The sequence below is a fragment of the Cyrtonyx montezumae genome, unplaced genomic scaffold (assembly GCF_038088225.1).
Source record: "Cyrtonyx montezumae isolate F1298 unplaced genomic scaffold, pur_monq_1.0 scaffold_1, whole genome shotgun sequence".
NCBI lineage: Eukaryota > Metazoa > Chordata > Aves > Galliformes > Odontophoridae > Cyrtonyx > Cyrtonyx montezumae.
In genome coordinates, this window is record NW_027071825.1 from 16,777,019 (window position 1) to 16,803,198 (window position 26,180).

At 35.0% G+C, this 26,180-nt stretch overlaps 1 protein-coding gene across 2 annotated transcripts in view; it reads right to left on the reverse strand.

Moving 5' to 3' along the window:
* DPYD (dihydropyrimidine dehydrogenase) overlaps positions 1-26,180 on the reverse strand; it is a 318,162-nt gene that overhangs the window by 165,757 nt on the left and 126,225 nt on the right. Inside the window, exons 9-11 of one of the 2 annotated variants that reach the window (XM_065742081.1) lie at positions 9,199-9,306; positions 6,314-6,483; positions 4,044-4,254 (exon numbers count right to left, since the gene is read on the reverse strand). In XM_065742081.1, coding sequence (XP_065598153.1) covers positions 4,044-4,254; positions 6,314-6,483; positions 9,199-9,306 — 489 coding nt within the window. Of the gene's footprint in view, positions 1-4,043; positions 4,255-6,313; positions 6,484-9,198; positions 9,307-17,105; positions 17,149-26,180 lie in introns of those variants that run through there. The other variant, XM_065742088.1, reaches the window with a different exon arrangement.

The window sequence follows — 26,180 nt, forward strand, 5'->3', positions numbered from 1 at the left end:
TCTACACTGTCTGAAAGAAGGGGAGAATATTGGTGATCCCAAGAAGCAGCTTTTACTTTGCTTCTGCAGGGCACGAGAGATAGTCTAGGAGCCAAATCTGAGCTTGTAAGATGAACCTGGTTATCAGTTTTTGGAGCTGCTTTTTGCCATTGAACAATAAGCAATCAATTTGCTTTCTGTTTTTGTTGGTTCTCTGTTTGGGACAGAGTAATGAGATGAGTCTTTCCAATGCCTGCAATCTCACACTCTTTGAAGTTCCAAACTAATATAGTTTTTTTCTTCAAAATTCAGAGTGCAATCTTGTGCCTGTGTTGCCTTTTTCTTTATATCCTGATGAGATATTATACATATGTTGCTCTGAACGTAATGAATCCCATTTATTTCCATGGAAAACAGAACAGATACAAAGAGAACAATCTCTATTTGATAGAGAAAATTCTCTGCTACAAAACATCATTTTTCAACATAGCAGCATTAGCTGTGCATTTTCACCAGTTACAGAAAGAGCCTGCACAGTGGGCTCATAAAAATTGGCACCAGTGGAGGTGACCCTCTGTCACCACAGCTGAAATTCACTGCCCAGCATCTCACTGTGGACACATCCACTCTTCGGTCTCTGTAAATGCTCAACAAGCATCAACAAGTGTCAGACGATGCCATTTTCTTTTTCATGGAGGAATTCAATGACACGCCTCTACTCCATGAACCCTTCAATGTTAGATGCCAATTTGTCAGCCCCTCTGCGTCCATTTGTCACAAAGCAACAACGTATGATGGATATTGATAGAAGGTTCAGCCTCTGCTGCCATACTACCAATATTTACCTGTGATGTCATGGGCAGCAACATATGAGACATTACTTGCAGAGAAGCCCTTGTCTATTCTTTCATCCAGAAAGAAACTTTCTGGATGAAAAATAACATACAGATGAATTTTTCTAATGCTATCAAATGATGCTAACACAAATAATACCAAACAAAAGGACAGTTCTGAATATATATTCTCCATTTGCTGTATTCACAGAGCAAATAAACACAAATGGAAAAGCAGCAGCAAATTATTGTGCTTGCAAAAACAATATTAAAATATAAGTGAATACAGAAGAAATATTTTAATTAACAAAACAAATCAAATGGAAAAGATTCCTCAAATAAAGCTTTAAAAGTGAATCTGTGTGTGTTTGACTGCCATGACTAATTATGTATCCATGTAATGTGTGTTCAATTTGGGTTTATTTAAATAGCAGAAATGCTCATTAGCTGCAGTATATCTGTGAAGCTTCAATAAACAGTTTAATGGTTTTTATGTTTAACCAATTTCATAAGTTCCTGTAATTTTAGCTTTAGTAGCTCATTAATGTTATTTTTGATATCCATCTTACAGACTTTCTTTACAGAGAATAGAAGCATTACTTCAGAAAAATAAAGATATACTGTATCTTTTTGAATCTCAAATGTAAAACTACAGCTATCACCAACAGTCTCATTAACTGGTGATGCTGCCCAGTCTTGAGGTCCAGAAGACAAAGAAAGACACAGTCATGCTTCCCATAATCTCTGCCCCACTAACATACTTAAACAGGAATAAACATGCTTTAAGTGGTTAAATCTGGGCCCTGGTATACTGGGAGAGGCTTCTACTGAAAGTCTGCTGCCAACTATTTTCTGCCTGTTGCTAGTTTGCTGAAGAGAATGTTGAACTGAATGTATGTTGCCAGTCCCCTCTACCCTACAAAATACATTTGTCCTGAACTCCATTTTGGAACGTGTTCTAAGTATACTACTTTTGTCATGGTTCTCCATACAAGGTCCAGGTTCTTCACATAAATATACAATATATCGGAACAAAGACAAAATTTTGCAAAAAATTTTGCAGCTCCAAAATGGAATCTCTTGTGGAAATGAAATAGATACTATGCTAGAGAATATGAAATAACTTGATGAGGATAATAAACTAGAAAAAACTTCCCAACCTATGGACTATTTCTGCTCTGTCCAGCAGTGCACATGTGTTTGCACTGTGTTAACCAGAACATGTACATAGAATGTCCTACACTTCACTGAAATTTGGCTATGTCTCGTTTATAATTTCCTTTGGTTATTGTAGCATTTTCTTTATTCTTACATCAGTAACATCAGCATTAAACATTATTAATAAGAAATAGACAAATCCTGCTAGTTTAGCCTGTACCAATACTATATCACTTATAGTAGCATTCATTATTTCAAGAGATACCTTATAAATTAGATCACTGACAGAACTTTGCACGTGCAACAAACAATATGTTTATTCAACATGCATATGAGTCACCCAGACACGGAATAATTCAGACTGTAAGGGCCTTCAGGAGATCACTTAAGTCCAAACCTTTCTTCAAAGTTAGATCAAATTCAAAGCCAGACTGGGTTGCTCAGGGCCTAATCCAGTTTCAAGTATCTCTGATATTTTCTTCTCATAATTTTGGTGGAGAAATTTGAATATTTCTATGCCTTGCATACAAAAATATGATGCCTTTTAGAAAAACATTAAGAATATAAGATATCTGGGATTTTAACGTGTTTTGTTGTTGTTCCTTTTTGTTGTATATGTCTGAAGATTTGATTATAATTCTGCTCTATGGTGAAAAGTAAATTTGACTTTTGTTAGGCCAGCTTAGGAAAAAAATAAAGGTTTAAAAGCAACTGAAATGGTATGTTCATTATAAGTACTTTATTCCCTTCAGTCTTAGTCTTCACTTTCACAACATACCAAACAAATGCTGATATTTCTTGCCTCTTTCTTTATAATTTGATTTCTATTTTAATAGCAGTTTCACTAAAAAATACGTTGTGAAATTGAAGTGCGTTGCTCACTCCCAAAGGCAACGATTCTTTTCTTTCATGATCAGATTTCTGTATGACTTTTACCCCTCACATTCTGTGTTCATATTTAAAAACCTCACAACATGTCATTTAGAGGGTGAGTGCATAGCAGAAAATACAAGACTGGCACACAATCACATCTAAGCAACACAATACAGTTCAACCTTTTAGATGAAGCAGTTCGCAATGTGGGTGAAAACAGAATCACTCCTTTATCACACGTTCTATGAATCACAACAACACATACTGATTTCATAGCCTAATATTTGATTTATCATATGAGATACTCGAAACCTTTCCAAAAGACTGAAAACAGAAGATTTTTAAAATTATCAACAACAAAGCATTCCAGAATTATTTGCTTTTATTTTCAAATCACCTTTGATGCATGCACATGAACTCTTTAACCTAGGGTCAGAGAACACAGTCTGAGCTTTGCTCACTTCTCATGTTCTTAGTTGAACTCATCTTTTTCTGCTCTCTTTTACATCTGAGTAATTGGTTCAGTATCTGAAGTGCCATCTACGTGCCAATTTCTTTATACTTATTATTGAACTAAATACATGCTTTTTCTTTTAATTTCTTCTCTTTTCAAGACCAAAGTTTGTAAAGTACACGTAAAAATGAGACATGCACAGAAGAAAGCACAGAAGAATTTAAGAAATCTTGCATGTATGAGAGAAACCACAGTGCTCTTGGGTATGTATAAGAAATGAGTGGTACCCAGAGTGGCTAAACCAGAATAATGAATTTGTCTTAATTCTTGCTTAATTCAATAGGTAAAGAACGTTTCAGAGATCAGCTCAGTTCAGTCTAAAGTAGTATTATAATGAGTTTCTCTAAGGTTAATGAGTGAGTCCAGGAGAAATCCCCAGGAGTATTCTTTCTATCCCTGTTGCATTTAGAGGAAAGGAAGATTGCTTTTCTCTAAATGCAACTGAGCAATTGTACCCCTAACCTGGGTTCCTGCTGTAGGCAGCAACATACAGAAAAATGCTTGGCAATCATACCCTTAGTTTTATCCTAAGAAGTATAATTAATGGGCAAACAAAATCCTGTGGAAAGGACTAAGTCACAACCTTTTGTAATCTACAAAAGACTCATTTCACAAAACCACCAATGGACACAAAATGACTGCAGCCAAAATGCTTGTAATTTATGAAATGCATTACTCAGAGTTACCTTTAGCATCACTCAAAGCTGAACCAAAGGCACTGATCACCACATCAGCTTTCAGACGAACAACCTGATCCTCATCTTCTTTCCAGTTTCCATCACTGCCCTGTTCAGTTCGAACAAACTCCACTGCAACAATATGTCCACCTCTAAGTACAACTTTCCGAGGGGAGAGGAAAGGCAGAAATTCACACCTCTCTTCTTTTGCAAGTTCCATCTGTAGAGTAGAAGTAATAAAATAAATAAACAAACATGATAAGTTTTATGAAAAGTTCACTCAAGATGTTACCACACGTTCTTCTTTAGCAGAAGGCACTAGAGTATGTTATGCAGATAGGCATCTTAATACTGATTTCAGAGTCGACAGTGCTATTCAATCAATCAGTTTTCAGACAGTAGCACTTGTTAGATTTGCAATGCAAATATTTTTTTTTCTGCTACATTTACACCCTTTTTTGGAAAGACAGGCTGGTGAGGTGAGGTGGTGGAGTTGCTCTTTATGTGAGAGAGGAGCTAGAATCTATCAAGTTCCACCTGGGGGTGAAAGACATTGTGTGGAGTGGTTGTGGGTGAGAAGTAAGAGGCAGGCTAATATTGGTGACAGTTTCAAGTATGTACTACAGGCCACCTGATCAGAAGGAGGAAATAGATAAGGCATTCTACGAACAGCAGAAGTAGTCTCCTTTTGGGGGATTTCAATCATCCGAATATTTGTTGGACTGGCAACATAGCCAAGCAAGCATGGCCCAGAAGGCTCCTGCAATGTGTTGAAGATAACCTAACACAGGTGGTGGAGAAGCCAAGGAGCTTTGAAAGAAAGTGACCCCATTAGAGTCGGTCGACACTTAAACACCCCTATCTCTAAACTCAAGATCAGTATGTCCCTAAGAATAATATTCCCTAAAATATTATTCTATTCCCTAAAATAGATTAGGGAAAGGTGACAAGATCTGTGTGGATGACTTAGGAGCTCATGGATTAACTCAAAGGGAAGAAGGTCCAAGAAATGTGGGAACAGAGCCTGTCCACTTGGGAAGAATATAGGAATATAGTCAGAGCCTGCAGGGATGCAATGAGGGAGGTTAAGGCCCACTTGGAATTCAACCTGGCATACCTTATTTGAGACTTCAGTATTTGACTGTCTATCATTACTTGACAAATAATGTAAATCTAATATTTTTACAAGAAATAGCTTACAAAACGTTTAACCTGACATCATTCTAGCTTGGCCATTACTAGTCAAAGGTATTTTTATCTTTTTCAAAGTTGCTGCATAATCTGATAACATGAACATTGATAACTTTCAGGAATTGACCTAGGCTGCTAACAAAGATTTGGGTTTAGAGTCACAGCTGATTATTAATTAATAAGAATAGCATGAATATCTTTCCTACAGTGACCTCAGTAATTTCTCTGTGTCTAGGCATCTTATTTGAAGTGCAACAGAAACAGAATTATGCATCAGGTCATTCTTTCATTATTATTATTTTTATTTTTTCCAGTTCCATTCACCTTGTATAAGATCTCTAAGATGCCCACCTTCTTGAAAAGAGGTGACCAAATTCCCTTTATAAAGATGCAATTGCTAATTGCTAAAAATAAATAAATAAATAAAATTTTAAGAAAATCAAAGAAATTTTAATGGATAAAGCATCAAAATAAGAATATCCAACCTTAAGACAAATTTATTGCAATACAGATAAATTGAGGAGGCATAGAATGTTTCAGAATTTGCAGATGTCCTCATAAATGATAAAGTGCAGTCAGACTAAAAATCAATTTGAACACTGAAATCTGTGACTAGTGCCATCGCTCTATTGCCATTGGCAGTGATTCAAGTGAAAATCATCATAAGTAATTCCCCTACAAGAATTTAGAGACTCCCAAAGCTATGTCAAGATCACTGAGATTCATTAGGAAGCAGCCATAAAGTATAATTCTTGGACCTCAAGAGTCTCCCATAATACTCAAATGCCTGATGGATCTCTGGGGTGCCTCCAAGATTTTCAGAACTTCATAGATTTCTAATTTATGAGAAATTTTACCCTTTTTATGCAAAGGCATCTCTCTGACTTTACAGGGTACAACAGAGAGATGAATTATCCAAAGACTACATAAACTGAGCTTTAGAGCTTAAATCAACTTTTATACACTGCAAGGGCAATTTAAGAAACAATTCTTTTAGCAGACATCTTTTAAGTACCAACAACACACTTTGAGGCTCTACAAAAATAACAACCATTATTCCTTCTTACAATTTTTTTTTCTAATTTTACCTCTTCTGGGACAGCCTTGATATTAGTGAAACCCTTTCTGAATGCCACAAACACACGTCGAGCTCCACAGCGTAAAGCAGATGTTGCACAGTCAAAAGCAGTGTCTCCTGCCCCAAGTACAATCACAGTTCCATGTACTGGTGGCAATGGAGAGTGACAGGCACACATCCCTGAAAGATGAAAGGAAAAACCCCATTTTCAAGTATGAGAAACCATTTCTGCATGACAGCTCAAATGGTACTTGTACTCCAAGCAGTGTAAAATTGCATCTTACAGTTTCTAAGCATGGAGTGTCACTATCAAATTATTCTGCTTCACTGAAAGACAGTTTTATTCCCATTTTTAAGATATGCTCATATACATAAATTTTATAGTCAGAACTCTTAGGAGCAGCACCTTTCTATCTGGAAAGGATACAAATGACACAATTCTAGTCCTTGCAGGTGGAAATAAGCTTTGTAATACACTTTTATTCAAAAATTAAGCTTCTCATATATAAAATTCAATGTCAAGATGGCTAAAAAAATACCAAAACCAACTCAGATTATAATGAATAACACTTGCTTTTTTATATTAAAAAAAAAAAACAAAACAAAACAAAAAAAAACTTTCCAGTTGTTGATAGATTTGTATAATAGCTTCTTAAAGTTAGTTCCTTAGTCACAGTTTTCTGTACGCCATTTATGCTGTTCTGGCTAACATGGTTCTCAGAAACTATTCCCTATGACAGTGAACATCATTCAGAAAGAATATTATTATTATACTAATTCCAAGATGTTGCACTGGATGAAATGGTAGATCTTCAGTGGTTTTCACAAAGTGTTTGCAAGAAGTTACATACAGAGAATGTTGACACTGTTTGCTACCCATAGCTTGTGTTTTAGGATTCACTTCTATAAGAAATACTAACAAAAAATGTAACCCTGTGTGTTCTTTGCATTAGATTGCACTTTGCCATCGGCTTAAATAGAACTATTAGGGAAATCATTGAAATTTAAACATAATGCCACAAACAAATATATATATCCTCTCTTCACTTGTAACATGCTTGATATATGGCAAATGCTATCATTTTCCACCATGTACATGGAAATTGCATTTACCATTTACTTAATAAACTTCTTATTCTAGAATTCTCCCTAAACTATTTTTTCTCAGATAAATTTTTAATGAACTCAATCAAACGCAAAAACTGAACATATAACAACAGAAAAAGAGCAAACGTAACAGGAATGGCATCTCAGAATGCCATGGCAGACCAAGCCTAGGGTGGATAAGTTATGCTTGCCCACTTTGTTCATGATTTCTCCCACAGCCCACATCTCATTCTTCTGAGTATTTTCAAAAGACTGGAAGGGTGCAGTGAAATAATGATTTGAAATACAAGTCGATGGCTACAAGGCCACTCACAAGTTAAATTAGTATGTATTTACCAGGGAAATCCCACTGGAGGAAAGTATAACAAGCACACAGAGTACTGTCTATTTTAAAATGGGTAAGTCTATCATTTAGAGAAATGTAATGTCATTGTAAAACTGAGGATAAAGCAAAGTATACAATGCTTGTATTATATTTTAAAATGCTGTTCTTTAGAGAGCAAGAAGTGACTACTGCAACAGACAGATTCTAAGAAAATTAAGATAGGGAGACCATGTCAATTAACAGACAACAATGAATAGTAATCTATTACTGTAAGTCAAAAAAAAGTTTGATCTTCAAAGTTCATCTTTTTATATTTATTTTAGACAAAATATATTAAAAAAAAGGAAAAAATTACAAATTCTGGTAAACTAGGAGTGCCACACTGCAACATTTACAAAGATCCTGATGATAGCTTTATAGACCCTCAATTCAGAGAGACACCTTACACTATTTCTGTGTGTATATATAGAATTCTGTGAAGCATTTTTAGTCAAATTATTATGAGGAGGAATTGTTTTAAAGGATTTGTTTTGCTTTCATTAATCAAAAACTGTTTTGGAGTGCATATTCTAAAGCTGTTTTATTTTTAAAAATCTTTCTTTAAAACAAAACTAAACAGCCTTTTCTCCCAACTCACTTGAGCTCACTGAACTTATGTCTATATCCAGAAAATTGCATGTAAAATTTATTTTATTTTTTATATATATTATATATATGTTATACATATACAAGCACACTAGGGAATCTAGTGATTGTACTTGTAGGAATCATCCATCCTTCTAGGGCTTATGACATTACTTTCAGAGCCACTGAAAGCATCTATACCCCCTGGGTAGATAATTAAGCCATTTCTGCACTCAGAACAAATATGTAAAAGTATAAAACAAGCATGTATTTTATGCCTATGAACCAGTATCCCTGTCTGACTCCTACCATACATACTACTGTTGTCCTGAGTTTTTCTGGGTAGAAAACTAGCGACCCTTTAAATGTGTTTGTAAATAGTCAACACGACTGACTTGGGATAATGGTGCTACAGGTAAACCAAATTATCAACAACATACAATGTATCTGTTCATGAGGGACAGCAACACTTCAATACCAGATCAGTTCAAGACCATCTTATTATTTATTGTGTGTTATTTATATCAATATATATAAATGAGAATCTTATGAGATATTTTGGATAGAATTCATTATAAATATGTAACATTCTGTATGTAATAAATATAAAAATCTATGAACCTGGTAATAAGACTATTTTCTTTTAAATCTCTGGAACAAACTTACCACGTGCTCTTGAGATTGCAGCTCACCAAGGGAAAGCCTTGGCCCAGAAGAGTTCACTGAGAGACACTGTGTAACTGGACATGATGCTGTACAATCAGCTCTGCATTGTGATACCTCAAGAGCTGCTAGTGACTTACTGAATATATTTACAACAGAAGCATAGTGTCACACACCTGGTTTACTTGCCATGGCTACCAAAGGTAGGAAGTCTTTTGACGTGTAAAATCCTTGATCCATTCTCAGCCCTTGGAATATACTGTCTCTGTTTGGTTCTGGTAAACCTGAAACAGATATTTTAAGGTAAATCAGAACTGTCAGGAAAATTTCAATAGAAACATGTATTTCACCTTACATGAAGACTCTCAAAAACAAACACAACACAAGTAGTCCTACAGCACCTCAGATGTTCAGAAAAACATCACAAGTGACTGCGGCATCATGTTTGTTGTCAGCAGCATACAGAATGAGTGATCCATTAATAGCACTGGCATTTGAAAACAGGATTGTTGAATAACCTGTGCACTCAGATTAACAAAGAATTGAATTAGAGAAAACAAAATATACTGAGTGCAGAAGCAGAGAAGCTACTGGGAAAAAGATGACTCTTACAAGATTTTCCTACATAGCTTTACTTACATGCACAACTCATACTGCTGGGAACCAGTTTTGTTCCTTTTGTTTTGAGGTATCTTTCAATACAGCTAGTTTCTAGGTAATGCAAATGAGGCAACAGTGAACAGCTTCATCTATTAGTAGTAAGGCATGAGTGGCTATGTGGCTTAAATTTCCTATCTTTAACTACTTGTATACCATCATTTTTTGTTGTTGTGGTTGACTGTTTTCTCAAAACCTTGAAGTCCTTGTTTGCTGACACTTATTTGTAGTTATTAACAGCACAAATTTATCCAAAAGCAGCAGAATACAGATAGTGATGTTCTTCACATCCAATGAAAGAAACAAATACCTTTTGATTAAAACAAAATAGCAAAAAGTATCTTCCAGTTGCTAAAGACAGTCTTTGTGTTGCTGTTTATATACTTGGGCAGCAGAGAAAATGGTCTAGTCAGCATAGAAGTTCAAACCTTTTTCTTGCAAATAGAATAAATCAAGGTATTTTCTACATGGCTTTGACTTTCATATTTAAATCTAAAAAAAAAAATCATATTCCCATGAAAGTATGCCAATCAATAATTTCTTACTAAAGTGGAGTAAATGTCAATATTTATTTCCTGGAAAACACAGAGTAACCAAGGAGTCCTTATAACCAGTAGGCAGAATTGGATCATGCAAAGTAACTCAATTTCCTCCATCCCCATACATGGATGGCAGCACTGATCTTTTACCTCTTAAAGATATATTGGCTGCTGGTGGAAAACCTCAATAACACTGTGTTAGCATCAACAGCAAAGCTGGATTGTACTTTAAGGAATGCTATCCTGAGTAGGAAAGGGTTAGGAAATTTTTCTATTACTGAAGCACCACAATGCTGCCACATTACTGCAAGATATCAGGACTCAGTTCTAAGAACCCCAGGATTTTCTCAGGAGTCATCTCACATGGGGCAAGTTTCTCAACTCTCTACATTCCTGAATAATGTTAGTATAAGTCAAAGGGGAAAAAAAGCATATACTTAGCTTCAGCAGTTTCTCTGAAGAAAGTGAAATGTGACTTCACTGAATTCAAAAGGCGTACAACCCAAAAATCAAATGAAAAAATGCTGATTTTTTGCATTTCAAATATCTAATGGTTTTGAGCACTTTCTTGACCTCCACTAATAAACAAAACTATGAATCAATTGCTTTCTAAACAGTGCTTCTCTATAGCTGGATGCTGAAAAAAATAAGGTTAGAAAATACAAGCATTTACTGAACTTCAAGAACTTTGAATGCTCTATTTCCTATGTAGGCTGGAATAACAGCTAATGATGAATGAATAATGGAAATTTTAAAATGCTGGCAGAAATAATTCATGCTATTGGAAGTATAATATGTAAAAGTCATTAAGGAAATAATCTTCAAAAATGCTTAAAAGCTGCATACATTAGTGAAGTATCTATGACAAGTATACCCTGGCAGAAGCTTTCTGTGCCTACTACAGGCAAAGGACAGTGTATCTACTGCAATTGACATGAACATAGACCAGCACAGTATTCTCACTTTGCCTTCAGGGGAAACACTTTTGACACTACTGGGAGGTGCAGGGTGACTTAAATATGATTTCTGTTCTATCTTTCTTCTATCCTCTTTTGAAAACAAGGATAAAGCCTCATAAATATTTTTTCACTTATTTTTGACATTTATATCGTCCCCTAACAAAAATGATTCAATTTCTAACAGTATCAGTAGTTCAGCTCCCTCTGGTTGAAATAAAAACAGAATTAAGAGAAAGTTACAATGTTCAGGGTTCAAGTTTATCATGAGTTCAATGCGCTGAAATCAAAGGATCAAACAATGTTTAGTCTGGCTAATATAATCAACCAACAAAATAAATATAATCCAATGCCCAGACAGCATACATGACATTTTCTGCTATTTATTTTACTATTTTCATTTTGACTATATTTACATGAAATCAACTTTCAATATTCAATATGTATATTTGAAGAAAATATTGGGGATTTTCCACTTCTTCCTACAAGCTCCTGGCATAACTTCACTACAAGTTGTACTGGATTCTGATGTATCTTAACTCTTTAGTATTTGCCTTTATATAGTTAGCATTCAGTTCTGTTAAAATAGAGAGATTAAGTACTTCTTAAAGCCAATAGGATCTTCCAAAAGTCAAACAGAGAGAAAGAGATCAGAAACTGATAAGATTCACTTTTAAGGGACATCATTTCATAATAAACAGTCACCTTACCTAAGTGTGCTTTACAGAAGGAACAAACATTGATAAATAGCCAACAGCCTCTCAGGGGAGAGGAGGCTTGAGGGGGAAAAAAATACAGAGGAGAAATACAGTCTTGCACTAACAGTTTTAGAGAAGAAATGAAATCTAAAAAAAAAGAAAAGAAAAGAAAAAGGAAAAGCAACAAACAACAGCTATCTATGAAAGACACAATTTAGGTCAAAATAACAAATGATGATAAATAATCTTTGAAGAAGAATCAGAATAAACCTTTAGCAAAAGAGAATTCACATACGAATACAAGATAGCCAGTAGCCAACCAAGAAGAAATGCTTCCAAAAACACAAGGTTTTTCGCCTAGATTTTAGGCTAAAACCAATGTTAGTAGTTTCTCTACTCTCCATATTCACTTGCAAGCCACCTAGAAGTGTTTATTTATTACTTGGTATTTCTTCACCTAAAATGATCTTTTGCTGTCTCCTGTCTGTAGAAAACCTATACCAAAATCTACTGATGATTATTTCCCTCACTGACAGTAAAGAACAAGTCTTCTGAAGGACAGTCAAAAGGAGGCAGCCTGGAATTACATTTCCACTGTTGATGCTGCTCAATGGACTCTGCAAATGAACAGAAGCAGCAGGCTACTGTCCAGCTGCTGCAGCCTCAGTCCTTTCACCTGCTTAATCCAGGAGACAAGTTTCTGAAGCAACTAGTATCCAGACCACACAAAAGTTACAGGAAAATGGCACATGCTAAGAAAGTAGAAACATTGTGAAAATAACAGCTTGCATGTTCATCTTTTCGAAAACTAATCTAGATAGTCACAATGTGGTTCAGGTATGCTGTAGAAAACAACTGAACTCAATTCCTGACCCTCTGGTATTCCATGTTTTCTCTTCTGTCCTCAGGTGCTTCAGCTATTTCCCAAGAAACTTTCTTAGCATGACAACTTCTCTCCTTCTTTCCTTCCTTAGATTACCACAATTCCATCAGCAGTGGATTGTACCTTAACTCTTAGTACCTCTCTCAATTCTGACCTATTATATAACATTTAAAGTCAAAATAGTGGCATTGTAAAACACACTTGTTAATTACCCACTTTTAAAATCCATTTTATATACACATACTTGTAAAAATGACGGTAAAATATTAGAAGAAACAATATCCACTTATTTTACTCTTTTTTTCCCACAAAATAGAAACGTGTATCAAGTTCATCATCTACATTTGAAGAGATACAACTTAGATCTTTTTACAATCCCCTAATCCAGATAAAATACATATCACAAAATTATTAGAGTCAATTTTCTTGATATACAAGGCAATCTGAAATAATGATGCCTACACATTGTAATAGATTGGCATGCAGAGCAGTGCACCTAGTCCACTTGGTTACTGCACCAAATAAATCAAGTCATGTCAACACATCAGTCAGCAAACTCTGAAAAGGGAATGTGTACTGCTGCTTTTACTGTAACTATTAGCCTGGTCTAGAAAGGAAAACTGAAGTGGGAGTAGAAGCACAGCATGCATCTCTTTCCTATTATGATCAAATCCTCACTCCCCAGAAACAGGAATGCCTTCTGAACCTGAAATCATTGTTTGAATTACTTAAATCTGACATGTTTTAGTAGATTTGCAGTTTTATATGAACTTCTCAGCCAGTCTTAATAACTGACATACAAAGTAAGTCTCGTTCCTGAGAAAGGGTCAAGAGTAGTTTCTATTGGCAGCTGACTGAAAACAAATCACAGGACAAAAAAAAAAAAAAAAAAAAAGAAAGAAAAAGGAGCTGAAGTTGAAGCGTAAATATAGAAAAGCCTATGGAGATCAAAGTTGTTATAGCATTGTAAAATTTTCTTTTTTCTCCCTTCATTTTTAGTTGTTTTAATATAACATCCTGGAATAATTCAAGCTGCATCAGGTAAGCAAATGAGGAGCTGGGCTCTATCAATTAATGTTCCCACCCACCTTCTTCTTAGCTGTTACTATCTTCAGAGTAGAGAGTTTTTTTCAAGAAGAGAGATGGCTGAATTCTTTTTACCAGCTCCATTTTTATTTTTTTATTTTTTATTTTTGTAAAAAAGTAAATTCATTTTAGCTAAAGCAATTTGTTTGTAACATACTAAAAACAATTACTCTTTTTTTAAAGCAAAGATGCTCAGTTTCAACGTTTTTTTTTTAAAGAATCTTTCAACTGTTTCAAAATGACATTACATTTAGAAATTCATACAAATTTATTACAAAAGAAAACAAAGAAAATTAGACGTATGCATATACTTTTTTCCTTCGTTTTCAAACTAGCAAATCCAAACCAACATCAAACTCCTTTCACCAATTTATGTAACTTCTTTTTAAGCATATCCACATCAAACAAACATGGAACATTAGATAGAAAGCCATAGGATTAAGGAAGTCATTGAACCTTTTACCATATCTATGGATATAGAGATGTTTCTGTGTAGATTCTTGCAACTGTCAAATTTATAGTTTTCTCTTTACATGACACAACCTAGATGTATTCATCACCATACACAATTTGTTTATGAGCCATATTCATTCATATCTGTATGGATAAAATTACTGCCCATTAATCAATATAAAACAATAATTTAGATATGTGGACTCCACTGAAACGTACTATACAAATATGGTGCCTGAGCTGTGCCACGTGCCAGACTACATCAAGTGCACCATTACAATTCATGGTATACTATTCATCAGAATTGGAACAAGCATCTAAAGGGCTGCTTTCTGCTTTTAAGGTTTTTTTTTTATTTTAAAGGTTTGGTCCTGAAGGACTTAACATCCAATAAAGTTGCAAATGCTCTGCAGGTGCTCAGCTTCTCTCAAGGTCAGTACACTAGTGATTAACACATTAGTAAATGTATTCAAGGCCTGTATTTTCAAATGATATCTCTCATTTTGGTGGAGGTTTGGTGTTTTTTCTTTTTGGTGGCAGCTTTGTTACTTCCTGTTGTGAAGTTCAATAGAGTTTGTTTCCTAGGTGGCTGGGGTTTTTTTGTTTGCTAGGTATGTTGATGGAGATAAGTGTTTTAATTACTTTTTTAATGTCTATGCTTTTGTATTTTTTTTCTCTGCATTTAATTCCTGCTGCTGAGATTACTGCCTCTTCTCCACAGCAGGTGGCTCTTTCAAATTTGTTTTTCTTGTAAGCCTGGTAGATTTATTTTGTAATATAACTTCTCCTTTTTACTGTTTTTATTATTATTGTTATTAATGATTTCTTTGCTTTGGAATAGGTACTCTTACAAGGTCTGTAAGAGTAAATCCCCAATGCTTTCTAAATGCCTCATTCATAGAAAAGAAAAGTAAGGAGAGAAAAGCAAAATAACTACAGGACACTTGAGTTAGCATTTTCTTGCCCTCATGTTAAAATGAGTAAATGTGAAAAAAAAATCCTTCACATTTATTAGCAAGAGCCTTATAAAATATTTGCAATGACCTGTTAGATGAACAGCAATCTTCACACCACATTATCTTCTAGAAATGCCTGACAATATTGCTGAACCTGTAAGTAACACATTGCTAAACTACAGTGATATCTGAGCTTGAAAGTGATACTGGAAAAAACAGGACTGAAGTAGTCAGTCCAGCAAGAACCAAACCTGTTTTTATAATGTCATTAATATTTGAACTCATTTGTCCTGCCCTAGTTCAGACTTAGCCAAAATTACACAAGATGTAGCTAGGCATCAGAAACAGTATACAAGAGCAGACAGAATTTAGAATTAATCCATATGAGTGATGGAAATTAGGATTAGAGCTGTATTTAAGAGCTCTGATCATAAAACACTTGAACTTATGGTCTATGCTAGCAGAATGTAGTGATGCCATGATCAGATTAGCTTGATAACTAGAGTCACAGAAATGTTCAAGAGTCAATCACAATACTTTAGCCTCCATTAGATATAAACACCCTTAATTTGGATTTACAATCATCAGTTCAGATTTTCATGAGGCTTTAGTCTAATCTACTATAGTTTATATCTAAGTCTAGTTTTATCATGGGCAACACATGGGATCTTCATTTGGAATATTACTGGGGACAAAAAAACTGCTTACCTTCCCTCTACTTCTATTCTGCATTGTATCATTTATTGCAAGTCTTAAAACACTGAAATAGTTTACTATGGATCTTGCTTTGCAGAACATAGGAGTTCTGTAAACTGTAGCACAAAGTAACTGAAGAAACATCCACTATAAAAATTAAGTAGAATATTGCTGCAAACCTTTCTTACGTCATCTTAGTAACATTTATTACACTGGCTACAGATCTGAAAAGGTCACTAGCTAAAATGCATTTAGTAATCTCCGTCAAATCCATCTCTCACGGAAGAATGTGCCTTTCCACTCATGAAAAGTGCTCTTTACAACTAGCTTACAATACAGCTGAATTTGATTCTTAGTTCTGTCTGGAACATGGCCACTTCACACCACTGGCACAAGCTGTCATTATTCAGGAGCATCCTTGAACTGGCATAGCAGGGATGCTAAAGTTTAAGATTTGACATGTTAATGTTGTCAGTTCCTTTCTCTCTTCCTTCTACAAGCACGTTCCTAGCACTAACATGCCAAAGGAAAGACACAGGGGGCTGTGTTTCCGCCAGACACCAGCCAGATACTATTTGTCAGCGTGATATGCTGCACCACACTAGAAGGGAAGAAAGACACAAAGGTTCTTTTCACCCAATACACACTGCTGAAGAAAACTGGATGCAAAAGCAAGTAGTCTGCCTCTTCAGGGGTAAACTTGCAAGGATACAAAAGTAAACTCGAAAGATACAAAAAACCTCACCCTAATGTCTCGGAAACCATGTGTTACACTGAGGGTGTTTGGGCACAGTGTAGAAAATCTGTATAGGTACGAGTGAAAGAGAAGTGAATGGAAAAGAAAGAGGATATAGAAACAGCAGAGTTCTAAAACGAAAAGAAAGCAGAAAATATTGCAATAGCTTTTGGTATATATAGAAATATATATTATAGAATATAGAAATTATATATTTCTTCCTGGATGTGTTCTGCTTCATAGGCAGTCATGCTGGCACATTGGAATAATCACATCCAATAAGAATTTACCAAGAGAAAATAAAATGTATTCTTTGTGTTAAGTATTGACATTAAAAGAATGGAAAAAGAAAGGTCTTGGAAAGCCAAATTGATAGAATCTATGCATGGAAATAAGAATAAATCTCAAGGAAAATACTCACAGAAAAGCCATAGAGAGTTGGCATCAGATAGAAAATGCTAGGCCTCTGCGAAAGAACAGTAGAAAATTCATTATAGACATATATGAATAATTAATTTATTAATGACATAGAGTAACATCTTCAGTCAGATCTCATGCACTGTACAGCAGGGAAGCTGCAGTGAGGTTTACTGAGACAATTTGTACTAGCTAAAATCTTGACCTCTGCAATTGTAGCATAATAGCCAACTGACATTAAAGTGTTACAAATATAAAGACTGATTTTTATAATGCTGATTCCTGAAGCTGAAAAAAGCAGAATAGGTGAGAATCACAGTCATTTCACACTTAAACTCACTGCTATTGCATGCTACCTCAGTAAGATCAATTCTATGTGAATGTAATGAAACAATAGGCTACAAGTGACATATCTGCACCCTATATCATAACTATGTCTATATGAAATACTGGTAAAATCCTACTTATCTGGACAGAAAATATACCATACTGAATATTAGTTGCAAGATAAATGACTTTCTGGTTATTCCTATTTTTTAAATATAGTAAATATTCATTCAGATTTTTTTTTCTTTCTTTCTTCTTTTTAAATTCAATTAGCCTTCAGTGTAAAGTAATGTCTTATAACTGCTACTGAATAATAAAGTACTCTATCTGAAATTTCAATGTAGGAAAAAATTGTTGCTTCCTAGTTCTTCTGAACATGTTATATCATCTTATCTTAAGTCTGAGAATATTAATACAGTGGTTTTGTCCACACGGAGGAAAAAAAAGATGCTATAAAGCTTATTCAGTAATTACTCCCATATCATTCCGCCCACAATGCATTTTTGAATCACTTCAGGTAAACCATCTCTACATATATTTTCTGGTGATGCCTCATAAAAAGACTTAAAAACACTATTCATTTTTCTGCAGCACAGATCTACAACTGAAAACCTATTATCAGTGCATTCTGATGAATAGGTAATAATTAAATCTTTTTTTCCCTCTTACTCTACAGCACATTATTTGACCTATGATAAAACAACCTATCAGATTTCCATTTATTATTTCTACTTGAAGGTCTTTGCCAGCTCACACAAACATAAATCTCCATTTGTCAGATTTAAACTGTACCTGTCCCAGCTGCTATGAGCGTTCATAGCTCTTGTCTCTTAAAAATTACCAAATAGCATCAAGCAACATAACCTCCCTCCAGCCTCTGCTGACCCTTGCAATCAATAATATTTGTAACCTGTACACACACAGTTAAGTAGAACAGAAGTCGTGCACTATCCCAGTTAACCACATTGAGCTGTGATACTGCAATCTGCTCCCTTGTGTCTCATGTGATCAATTTTAATCTCTGGACCAAGAATAAAAGAATGCAGCCCCTTGTTTCCAAATTCATCTGAAAAGGATGTTATAGATTTGTAGGTCTGCACAGGAGCAGTGGATTTAATACATCCAGCAGTTCAAGGAAAGAACACATCTAGGTTATCACTCCTTCTCATTATCCTTGGTGTATTTCAGCTCTTCACAAGACAACACAAAACACAGAAAATACACATGTACTGACTCAAAGAAAGCTCCCTGTTATAATATCATCAGGCAACAGTTATTGTTGCAGCTGTATCCACTACTACCACTGTGGGTAAGGTGGAGGTCAGTGATTACTTTATGATCATTTTGGTTAAAGATTTATAAACAAACTGCCAATATTCATTTCTTCTGGAAAATGTTGTATATAGTAAATTAAATGGCCTCCCTCCGTAGAAGTTATAAAGCCTAGTTCTGCTCTGTTAAAAATAAACAATTATTATGGAAAGAAAGAGCAATTCAGGTTTCTGATGATATTTGTTCTCTCTCCTCCAAACTAATTTTGTTTAAAAGGAGGAAAATTTGCCAACCAATTAGTCTAATTAGACAACTGTATCTGAATGTATAACAGAATGAAAGCAACATTAGCTTCTGCAGAAGAAAAAGTGCTTTTTGAATCTGTCACACCAACAGAATATGCTTCCAGAGTTCTCAAAACTGCATATTTATGGGCTTGGATACAGTGGCTCCTTGACAGCAGCTCAAATGCAATGAATCATCTATCAAAACATTTGAGAAGACTTTCTTACTCATTTTTTTTTTTTTCAGAAATGTTCTGAAAAGATACTTTTAACATGATTATGCTCCAGTGTTCACTATCAATTAAGAAAAATAGCACACAGTTTTATAATTGAAGGTGAATAGTAAGTGTGCATTGTCAGAGGCATTATCTTCTTAAATTGTCACATGCTGTGCATCAGTATGGAGTACACTGCAACAAATATGACATTCTTATAGCATGCTGGAAGGTCAATGAGCTTTCTCTCTCAGGACACTTACCTACTTAACATGTCCGTATCATTAAGCACATCTGCCTTTCCTTTTAAAAGCAACTGTAGCAAGGGGTTTTATGTAAATACCTCATTAACGTGTCATTCTCTTATGCAAGTAGATTGCCTCAGAAATACTAGCCAACTATGGGTACCCCCTGTGCACTTTCACACAATGGAAATAACTAAGCATGAATTTACTTTGTCCAAACCATTTCTGAATGAAAGAAAAAAGTCATAAGTTGCCTTTTAGGTTTATTTTACCATCAACTAAGTTGGAATTCCTTTCCTAACATCAGCATATATTGAGAATTAAATGAAGCTTGAGTCCATGATATTGCCTTTTTAGCATATTATACTGCTCTTGTCAAATGCCTGTATTTTCCTTGGTGTTGCATGTGTTGCTGACAGAACACTAAATTTGGTGCTTTGGGCCAGAAACATAATGTATTCGAATTTCAGATGCTGTAATGCTACTATTTGGAAAGAAAAGAAAAATGGAAATGATGAAGACCTCCAAATGTCTACACAAAGCTTAACATTAAAGCACACAAAGTGAAACTTTGTCACAAAAGATCAAGTACTTGGCTTGTGAGGGCAGCACTCCATACTGGTGTCACACACATACACTCCATTTAAGTCCATTACTTTAGGTGGCTAGTATGAAAAATTAAAATGAAAAATCACACTTCTAATAGTAAGCCACTAAATTTTGTGATAATTAAATCCTTGAAGAGGTAGAAGCCTATGTCCCATTTAAGTTCGTGAAACAGTAGCCAGTTCCAGAGAAGTAACTATTGCAGCAAGTTAAAACTAGCTGCTTAAAACAGCTTCTATGCAACAGTGTGAACACTCCCAAGAGGGCATGTACTTCCCCTGACACAGGCATTTGACCCAGGCTAATGTCAGGCCAGTCACTCAGACGTATCAAGGAGTGAGTACGAGTCCTTAATGCCTTTCTGGTGCATATTTTTGTGTTTGTGATACTACAGTGGGAAGATTCACTCCCAGTGGAGTCACAAATGGTAATAAAAACAAGAAGCATCTGATCAATAAATAGAAAATCAAGTTACATGGTCTCTGTAGGTTCCTCTAACAAGGATTTCTTTCCAAAATGTTCCTGCTTGTCTAATGCTGCTGATTTTAATCCTTTCATGCCAGTGGGTCCTGCACGCACACATTAGTGCTAATGTAAAACAAATGAACATTTTATATAAAGATATCCATTCTCCCCAAGCAAAAGGGTTAATACCAAAGTAAGCTTTAGGAATGTAAATTATTTTCCCCGTGTGGATGAAAAACTACATGAGTTATTCATTTAAAAATTATTAGCATATAAAATCATTATTATCTCTGCAGTTAATGTACAGTTCACTGACAACCTTTTGGACCATTACAATTAAGAAAGGCAGCATCCCTAATGAAGTTACAAAACACATTGTTTATTAAATAGAAAATTGCATCTTTAATTACTTTAAATATTATAATCTGATGAAAAATTATTTCATAAACCTCAAGACAAATTACGTCAGAGATGAAGTACACATTTTGATCTTCTATGAATCCCAAACAGCACTTTCAATTTGCTTTCAGGTTTCTATTGTAAGCAAATCTACATCTGAAATTGCTTTCAAGTGCCTAAATACAATGCCACTAGAAGAAACCTAAGAAGCAGTTTGTGTTATTCTTTCTTTTAAAACAGATTTAATTTTTATCAATTGTAGAACTTCGCATTTCTACTAAACGCAGTTTTTCTATTAAACCTCAAGAAGAAAACAACATAGGTTTCTGTGAGAGTCACAAAATCTGGCTGACAGAAATAAAGGAAATTTGGGGTTCTACTGTATTTTATTACATTGATAATCTCTCTATGAGATAAGAGGTAACTTGGCTCAGAACCAACAAGGGATTTGAGACTATGCTATAGCGCCAACAAGTACATACTAGTTTTAAATATTCTATCTTTGGGTTGGATTCAATGATCTCTTGAGATCCCTTTCAGCCCCTACGATTCTATTATTCTATCTTCTTTATAAGAAATAATCTCTATGCATTGTCAAGACTTTTGCTGTCTGTTCATCATTAGACCTACCTGCTTGATATGCTGCCCATGTGTGGAAAAGGGCTGAGCTGCACACTTTAACAGTGTTTAGTTGTCCACTAAACATAGGGCATTAGGCCCTCCACAGTGTTTTAGAACAAACCTAGACAAAAGTCAGTATTAAAACATGTTGACTTCTGTAGCAATAAGATGAAGTTAATGTATCCACCTTTACTTACATCAACTTGCCATTGAATATTTCATTTGGAAGCCCTAAGAGCCATTGGGATTTCTCAGATTAATCAAAAACTCAGGAAAGCACAGGGATTTTCAATTCCTTTATGATTAAAAATTGCTATACTCTATGTCTTTTTGAATATAAATATTGTTCATAGAAATCATGGCAAGCAAATATTCTGTGTAATACTGTAATAATAAAATGAAAGAGTAATTTAAAAAGATTCAGTGGTCAGTAATTGATATTAATTTTTATATAAGTATATACAATGTATTAGATAACTAGAATACTGCTAACACTGTTTAGATTTGTGTATATATATATATATCCCGAAGAACAAATGATAGTAAGCATTTTCACTTGCACAGTTAGTACACAAAATTTAGAACAGTTTGTTCAGAAACGTACTTGATAGTTTCAGAGTGGTACTTATGTGCCACAGAAAAAATTTGCAGGGATTTTTAGACAAGTTAGGTAGTGAAAGTCAGGCACATTTATGAAAGTATTCAAAACAAAATGAATTTTTGAAAAGTTTTCCTGAAGGGATTCACTGTTAACTGTAAAATAGCTAAAGATGTAGGGAAAAAAAATAATTCAGCACTCGAAATAAACTCCTTCCTGAGTGTGCACCTGCATACTCTTGTTGTTTTGGGCACAAGAATCTCTGAGGGTACACTGTCTTCCAAAAGATCTGTCTGACTTTATGTTATTGACATGCTACTCGTCAGAGAGACTGCCTTGGAGGCAAAGGACCTCAAGAGTGCAAGGAGATTTTCAGAGCAAGCCTTCTTACATATTCAAAGATGTTCAAAACCTGACTGGATACAGTCCTAGGCAATCTGCTCCAGCTGACTCTGAGCTGCAGGGTTAGACTAGCCAAATTCCAAAGGTCCTTTCCAACCTCAGCTCTTCACAATTCTTTGAAATACTCACTGTTGAGGTCCTAAGACACTGAGAGATTTCTGAAATTTTTATTTGGGATTGGGAAAAAAAACAAACCAAAACAAAGAAAAAGGTACTAATATAGTTACGTGAAGGAAAAGTATTCCCTTCTAGAGAATAGGTGCCAGACATTCACGTAAAATTGAGAAATTCGCAGGTATGTGCTGGCATTTCTTAACTGCAAACCCCACATGTTTCTATTACAGAGACCTTGTAGCCAGAGGCAGTGTAAGAGAAATCAGACCCTTTCCGTCATCTACCCTTGACACAAAGAAACAAAGCACAGGGATAGAGAGCTAGGAAATACAGCTTCCACACAATGTTGCAAAGCTAATTTTTGAAACTTCTCCAATTCAAGACGGCCTTCCACGGTTTCCCTTCATAATGCACAGACTCGTTTTCAGACACCACATCTTTCCACTCACAGCAACTTTCCCAATAAGTAATGGAATTGGGCTTTGAATAATAATCATCTTTTTTGAATACCCATTTTTTGAGATAGAAGCGCACAAAGTGGCCAAAGGCTTTAAATTAAAACCTGATTACAATTCAGTTGTCACATGGTTAAAAGTATCACTATTTAAATGTATATTTTGAAATATTACTACTTATAGTCAATGATGTTTGCAACAATATAAGAACAGTAATTCTTACTGTAAATCAAAATAACTTTTGATGCCATTTTCTAACAGGTTCCAAGTGCTTTATACTGAAACTTATATAAAGTTTGTGAAAAATCCCACCATGTAGATGAAAAACCTTACATTGCACAACTTTACCGTATCAACAAAATTGTACTTCAGAAATTAGGCATCTGTTGTACCAAGTCAATATTTTTACCCCAATATTTTAATCATAACTTTGAGTAGTTTTACTACACATATGAAATAAGATTATGCCTGCTTGAACACTTGCCATAATATGACTATAGCAGCAGAATAAAGAGACAGAGTTAAACAGAATTGTCTGCTAAAAATGAAACAACCCTACCCCTACATTTTACTAACTACCAATTTATTTATGGTTATAATACACATATAAGGATAAAACAAGTATTCAGTTGTGTACTCAAATGCAAAATCATCTCTGTATATTAAAAGTAGAGTGTATGTGCTGAGAGATACCAGCTTGATAACCCTGCACTGACAATCACATCATCAAGCATATGCACAGATACACTTCCCTACCTGTAAATATAGTTCTTTCCAAGAGCTCATGCCTTCATATATTTGAAAGTAGGAATTAAGATTATGACATCTCTTAAATCAGCAATCAAATGCTGAACAGATATGTACTTATATATCAGACAGCCACTTATGTCATGGTCATATCTATCATCAATTTAAGATAAAAGGAGATGACATTTCCGGAGACACATAACCCAGGAATAAATTAAATTTTCAGAATACCTGAATGAACAAACAGTTGAAGGAGCATGAAACAAAACATTCTAAGTGCAGTCTAAGATATAAAAGAAACTGCACTTGAGGCAGTACTGGGGAGTTTTGGGAGACATATATTTAACTATTTATTCACTCAAACCTTGCGCAAATATTTTAAAGCACTGTGCTGAAACACAACGTTGCCAATTACATAGATTTTCCAAAGTAGAGGAATACTAATTGATAAAAGGCTATTCATAAATCCAAATAAGATTACTTGAAAAACTGAAAAGAGATAAACAGAATGATACACTCAACAAATGGAGCAATCAGAAATATGTCATGATTGCAATGCTATCACGACATTGAAGAAAGGAAGAAACAATAATTAAACTTTCCAGAGCTTTTTCCAAAGACCCTCTCAGACATAACTATGTTCACTGCCACCCAGTTACTTGCTTTATTCAGCACAGGGCATTCATTTTCTATCTTGCTATTATGAGGGCTGATCTGAATGCAGTGCCTCCTATTTTATGTTGGCCCATGACATCAGATGGTGGTGGTACAGCAGTAAAGGTTGAATCTAGCACCAATATTCCATTACGTGTTGTTGCCACGTGATAGACAGCATCAGAGGGGCCATCTGACAAAATGGCATCTGACATGGAAGTGAAAGGAAGCAAAGGTGCGTCCCTGAATTCCTCAATGCAGTAAAAATGGCACCCACGTTCATTGATGCTTGCTGAATGTTTATGGAGGCCTAAGAGTGGATGTGATCACAATCAGTGGGTTGTGCATTTCAGCAGTGGCAGCAGTGGGTCAACTTTTCTGGTGCAGATTTTTATGAGCCCAGCATGCAGGATTTTGTTTACTGCTGGTGAAAATGCACAGCTAATAGTGGTTACTGTGTTAAAAATAGTGTTTTGTAGCTGATAATTTGCTCTATTAAATAGCGTGGTTGTGTTTTTTGTATTTGTTGTTGTTTCCATGGAAACAAATAGGAAGTATTAATTTCAGAATGACTTTCATACTTATTTGTAGAATGTTTATTTTTCAAACCTTCCTTGCTTTAAACAGCTGAATTTTATCTACACACCGTGTGTTACTCTCTTGCTGGTAAACTACACCCAACAGGCACAGGTAAAAAGACTTACACATATCAATGGACAGCCACAGCTTCTGTCTGTGGGAATCACATGTGAATACTTAAAGGCGGTACACTGTCAAAGAATTCTTCAGAGACCAAATTAAAATTCGCTCCTTGTTAAAAGTCCTTCTATTTCCACTGACTTTACACAAAGTACTAGGAACTTAGCAGAAGAGTGGGAGGTGATTTTTTTATGATCCATATATTTGAATGAGATGGTCATTTGATGTCACCACAGACAAAGGTAACCTTCCTTTGTGATTACTAGTTTTCACTATTCTATCTTTTTCTAACATTTGTAATTATAAGCCTTCTCTTGCCTGTCACCTAGCAACTTTAGCTGTGATTTATCTATGTTCTGAAATAAAGTATATAGTGGCTGGCACAATAAAATGTTCATTCTTTCAGTTGACAAAATAATATAATGAAAATCTATGTAAAAATTCTCAACATACATACATCTCTCCCATTTTTGAATTTACTACAGCTGAAGGAGAAACATTTACATGAAATGTATACTCTCTCAACTTTAGATGTTACTTGACAATAGATTTATGTTACAAAAGAAAGAAAATCATTGAAATTGTGGATAAAATAACTTACAAGCATTTTGCATAATTTTAATAATTTTCTTTTTAAATTATTTTTATGGATATTAGTCATGTCTTTTAGTACTAATTGTTTCTATTTTTTATATACTTTTTTCAGCTTATGCATTCTAATATATCGTATTTTCTTTCTTTACATTTTCTTAATTTTCTCAGTCCCATTTCTTGTGATTTTCTTGTTTGCCTCCCCTAGTCTGCTCCTGCTTTCCAACTCACTGTCACTCCCTGTAGGGTTTTCCCCTTCAGCCTTTTCTCTCCAGGCTCACACCATCAGCATCATCTCTGGAGCAGCCCCAAGCTAACAAGACTTAAGCACTCCTTGCCTGGGGGGCTCAGGGGTTTGTCAGCTGAAAGACGCTATGGCAGATGTAC